This window comes from Oreochromis aureus, linkage group 3, assembly GCF_013358895.1.
Source record: "Oreochromis aureus strain Israel breed Guangdong linkage group 3, ZZ_aureus, whole genome shotgun sequence".
In the NCBI taxonomy this organism is placed as follows: Eukaryota; Metazoa; Chordata; class Actinopteri; order Cichliformes; family Cichlidae; genus Oreochromis; species Oreochromis aureus.
In genome coordinates, this window is record NC_052944.1 from 16,456,782 (window position 1) to 16,462,610 (window position 5,829).

Here is a 5,829-nt window from a genome sequence, read left to right on the forward strand (position 1 = left end):
GATCAAGACAATACCAAGATTAGAGGGTATCGAGACCAAGACAAGACAAGACAAGACCAAGACCAAGACAGAGACAAAAAGGTCTTTAAACTGCAGCCAGGTACTGCTTTGTTTACAGGTGTCAGGCATATTTCTGTGTTTTTGCGATGCACTCGCACAGCCGTCCTCACCGCTGTCTACTGTCTCACTCACTTACTGAGAGGACAGACGCACGCTCCACTTGACTGCAAAGCAGATAATGCTATTAGAAATTGAAATAAAGTAGAAAAACTTACTTTTTGGCATACAAATTACTTTTTTTCGTGTTATATTGTCTGTGTTTGACAAAATGTGCTGATTTTTCACATGTGATAGCAGAACTGAATTGGGCATGCACAGGATGAGTCACATCATTTGAAACTTAGCCCTGATTGGAGAAATTATCCCCGGTCTCCCCTATTATGTCTGTGTTAAATATACAAGTTGTGGCCATTTTCACAAGATTTGATTGTTTAAAATTCACATGGACAAAGTAAGGATTCTGGGGACACGAGGTGTGCTCCAGCAAATATTTCCTCTGTGGTCCCATTAAAGGGATTTTCTACCAGCTATTTTTGTGCAAAGCTAATTGAACCTTGTGCTATATTAATGTATCATTAAAGTAACATTAATACATAAGAAAATGACCTTTACTTCTTTAAATTTTAATTCTCATAAATATACGCAGCTTGAATCAGTTTGGTAGAACATGAGCAGAGAAAAAGACGAAAGATTTTAAAATATCTCTACATTGTAGAGAGCGACTCTAAACAGAAAATGAGTAAGGAACGGGTTAAAGTGGGATTCAGCAGGTGGGGGAACTCTAAAATTGGTTGTAGTGGCTCAACAAGAGGTTAAAAATCGCAATTTCTATTCAAAGCTTCAGTAAATTTTCTTTGTGTCCAGGCTGTGATCAGCTGATCTGGGCTGCTGGTGCTTTGAGGTCCTGATCTGAATTAGACAGGTTTCAAGGATTTCGAGTGCTCAGGCAAAATAGAAAAGTGCTGTACAAGAACCAGTCCATTTACCATTTGGTTTACTAGCTGGCAAAATGTTGAAATTGATCAAAAATATACTTTCTTTTTCTTCTTGTTGATCCATAGATTCATTGAGAGTAACAAACTAGAGACTACATCCAAATATGCCTTCAGAGGACTCAGGGACCTGACTCACTTGTATGTTCCAGTGACTGAAAATACAACTGTTATCTGTTATACATGATTTAATGATGTCTCTTTTTCATAATCAACTGCATTTGTTTCCAGGTCTTTGGCAAACAATACACATTAAAGCCTTGCCCAGGGACCTCCTCATTGACCTTGACTCCCTTATAGAGCTGTAAGTTTGTACATAGTTAAATAGGCAAATAGCGTACTGAGTAATTCTTGCAGTCTGTCTTTCTCCCAATTCAGCCATGAAACACAATATTCCCTTTCTGCAGGGACCTGCGAGGCAATGCCTTTGAATGTGACTGCAGAGCCAAGTGGCTTATGACGTGGTTAAAGAACACCAATGCCACAGTGTCGGATGTTGTGTGTGCTGGACCAGAGGACATGAAGGGCAAGCGCCTCAATGATATGACCAGCCTGCAGAATGAGTGTGTCTCCACAGGTGAGAAACACCTGAGCCAGCTGCCCTTCTCTCATGTCCAGCTGAGATCAGGATCAGAGAACTCAGCACAGTCTTTCTAAGTTGTGTAGAGGTTATTCATTTAACGTGGCTTTGTTGGTTTGTGAAAAATACATTTCCCGATGTTCCTTTCCACAGATTTCATCCTTCATCAGTCTGTTACCTCAGAATCATTATCTGTTGACACATTCAGCTATAAGAATGATGTCTACGTGGCCATTTCTGCTCCCAGCACAGAGAGCTGTATGATTTTCCAGTGGGACCACATAGAAATGAACTTCAGGACTTATGATAACATCAAAGGTAAATTTTGATTTCGACTTTTGCAGGAAATGTGTCCTAACTTACGAGATAACTGGAAACCCCTCTTGATCCTGCAGCGCAACCTTCTAACCATTTAAGTCCTTGCAGGCTGTGTCGACCCAACGTGTAGTTACATCTCTAACCCACATAGCAAGCAGGTCTGGCCCAGATCTGGTATCAAGCCGGCACTGCTGGCTGACTTCTGGCATGATAAGACGTATGCCATCCAGATATGGGCCAGGCCTGGTATAGATGGCACTGTCTATGTGATGGCATGCCATATCTTGCTCGATTGTGGTTTGGGTCATGTGGCCCAGGCTCATAGAAAACAGGTCTTCCCTGATCCGGCATCAAGCTGGCACTTCTGACTGACTGGTGTCATGGCAGGGTATATGTCAACCAGATGTGGGCCAGGTCTGGCAATGATGGCACTGTTTATGTTCCTATTTTCCTATTTTAGTTGGAAGACCCAAGTGCCATGTTGATATACTATACTGCTATGGTAGCCAACGTTTCAAATTCAGGTATGACTTTGGGAAAGGAAATGTGCTGTAAAAGAATCAGTTCATTCACTGTCTGAACAGAGGTTCGTAATGTTACTTTTGCACTATTTATGTTCCGGCACATGTTGTTGTTATTACATGGCTGGGCCAGCACAGGGTCAGCTGTGTGTCTATGACTGCCCGTGGCTGCACACAACTTACACATGGCCCACACACCGCAAAGAATGACGGTCCTTTGGTGCCAGAGATGGGCTAGCACAGGACCACCAGTGTGTCTGCAACTGGCCTTGTGCTGGCCCATGTCTGGGCCTCCTCTGGCAAACCTGATCTAGGCCACCAAAGGGCCGTCAGTCTTTTTGCGTGTATGTGGGCCATGTGTAAGCACATTGTGTTGGCCAGATCTGGGCCATACCAATTTTGCTATGTGGGCAGGAGGTGCATGTCAGGTTACGTGGAAGGTTGGGTGAAGGGTTAAAGGGAGTTTCCAGTGACACTGTAAGTTAGGAAGTCTAAATCACACATTAGGCTAACAAACACTCCCAGAATGCTCCCAGTTTCATTCTCACGCGATTCATGTGTTTCTCTGCCCTTTAGGTCAGTCCATTGTGGGGTGCAAATCTGTCATCATCGAAAATGAGGTGTTTGTCATTGTGGCTCAGCTGTTTGGTGGTTCCCACATTTACAAGTTTGATGACGACCAAAGCAGGTTCAATAAGTTCCAGGATATCGAAGTGTCCAAGATCTCTAAGCCCAATGATATTGAGGCCTTCCAGATTGGCTCTGATTGGTTCTTTGTGATTGCTGACAGCTCAAAAGCTGGCCTCTCCACCCTCTACAAGTGGAATGATAATGGCTTTTATTCGTACCAGTCACTGCACGAGTGGTACCGCGACACGGATGTAGAGTTTCTGGACTTGGATGGGAAAGCTCACCTTATTCTAGCGAGCAGCTCACAGGTTCCAGTGATCTACCAGTGGAGCCGGAGCAACCAGAAGTTCATCCTGCAGGGTGAGATCCCCAACATGGAGGATGTAGTGGTTGTGAAACACTTCCGGATCAAGGAGGAGCTCTACCTGGCTATGACGCGGTATATCGGTGATTCCAAAGTTCTGCGTTGGGGCACCAAACAGTTTGCTGAGATCCAAGCTTTGCCCTCTCGAGGCTCCATGATTCTCCAGCCGTTCTCTTTCAAGGAACGTTACTATCTGGCTCTGGGAAGCGACTACACCTTCTCACAGATCTACCTGTGGGATGAGGACAACAAAATCTTTGACCGCTTTAAGGAGGTGTACATCCAAGCCCCACGCTCTTTCACCGTGGTATCTACCGACCGCAGGGACTTTATTTTTTCCTCGAGCTTCAAGGGAAACACGCAGATCTTTGAGCACATCATCATCGACCTGAGCTTGTGAGGGGCTGTGCCTTATCGTCCCATCTGAAATCAAATGTCTTCCACTTGAAAGACAAATTCAAGAAGGAAGAAAAAAGGAGAAAGGACCTTATGAACTGTTTAATATCCACACCTTCATAGATTTCACTCACAAATTAGAGCTGGGTCAAGATATGTTGTGGCTATTTCTGAATGGCCTTGCACTCATGGATCCTCAGACTTTCTGAAGTACTACCCTTTCATAACTACTACTATTCTCTTAAAAATACCACTGAAGTTCATGACGGGTTAAAAAAGAGACATTTAATTGAATCTATCTGGATTTATCTTTTTTTGTTTAATATCTTTCTCTTAGTAGTTTTATGCAGCTATAAAAATACATCAGGACCTGAATGAACGTAACAAATTTATTCTGATTTGCGGTGACTGATGATGGATTGAATGATTTTGCCACCTACCTGTATCCTCATACCCTGTGGTAACGTACAGTACCTTGCCTTATCAACACTGGGGTCTTTTGTTTGATGGTTACACAGTGCCTCCTTCTGGCCGTGATGAAGTACCACACCCCTCTGCTCTTTCCATTACAGGGAATGTCTAGAAAGCACAAACCTTTAATTATCATAGCTGAGATCATAGAGTGTAGCCGTTTGTTGGAAGGTGTCTTTGTAGATGCTGTAGATTATAATGCATAGAGTAGGAAGCAGTGGTTTGTTGTTACAGTTAGTAAAATATCCAGGACTTGACCTTATACAAATTCATTAATGGAGAATCACCATTTAGATACAACTTCTAGATCTGCTGTAATATAATGTGGCAAAGTACAGAGAAACTTTATCAGTATTGCAAAGGAGCTGTGTTTAGATGATGTCAGGGAAAATAAACCTCCCGATACGTTTAAAAGAAAAACTGTTTTGCCCAGTTAACAATATTTTTTTTTACTAACATCTGAAGTCAGAAGCATCAGAGGCAGAATTTGTATGACCACAAGGAAGGAAAATAAATGTACATGTAAATATATCTTCAAGCTTACTGAATTTTTTTTCAAACTTTCATTCTGCTTTTGGAAATGCTGAATGTTGACAAGCTCAAAATGTACATAAACCAAGGATTGTAATGTCACCACCTGTTTGAATGGACCTTTGCACTTACAAAACTCAAATGTTACTGCAGCCTGCAAGAGCATGACATTCAAAAAGGGTGTTTGCCAAATTTTTTTCGATAAACTTAACAAAGACTAAAAGTGCTTCTAGGTTAACAATATGCAAGCGTTACAATTCTTTTGTATGATTTTGTTTAAACCTAATGAATGTTCCTCTTACAAATATGATGTAACATCAAAATAAATCTGTGAAAACATGACAAGTTTATTTATCCCACTGTAGTGATTAATCACTGACACTGATCATTAAAAATAAAACTTCCTTCTTTCCTAAAAATCCCGAAAACCCAAAATGGACATTATGATTGTAAAGTTGCACAAAGAAAGAAGAAACATTCAGTACTGTCTGGTGTTTGAATGGTCACAGATGCAAAATTGTAAAACCTTATAATGTGCAGTGTGTATGCAATCTAACCAGCACTAAAATCTCACCATTATATTCTGGCGTTCACATGTCAGTATTTCAGACACTCAAACACTTAAACACATCAAACCCACTGTCAAATATGCTGGTTCAAGTGTGGTGATTTGAGCTTCTTCTGCAGACACAAGCAATAAAGCACCTTGCAGTCAACGAACTCCTCTGTATGCCAAAGTGTTTTAGAGTCAAATGTGAGGCTGTCTGTCCGACAGATAAAGCTTCTTCTAAATTAGGCCATGCAACAGGATAATGACCCCAAGCACAGCAGCAAATCTACATCATGGAAGTCCAGACCTCAACCTGACTGAAATGCTGTGTATAAAGGAATGCTTGCAAATGTCATTGATTTGAAGTTATTGCTGCTAACTGCTGGTTCTGTTAACGACTCAATCATAGAATGATT

The 5,829-nt window shown here is 41.6% G+C and overlaps 1 protein-coding gene across 1 annotated transcript; it reads left to right on the forward strand.

Moving 5' to 3' along the window:
- Window positions 1-795: 795 nt before the first annotated feature.
- LOC120433424 (leucine-rich repeat LGI family member 2-like) lies at window positions 796-4,859 on the forward strand. Its single transcript, XM_039599593.1, is given in 7 exon segments — window positions 796-830; window positions 1,122-1,193; window positions 1,284-1,299; window positions 1,301-1,356; window positions 1,460-1,629; window positions 1,786-1,950; window positions 3,048-4,859. Coding segments are annotated over 7 exon segments (1,332 nt in total). The 3' UTR covers window positions 3,866-4,859.
- Window positions 4,860-5,829: the final 970 nt, after the last annotated feature.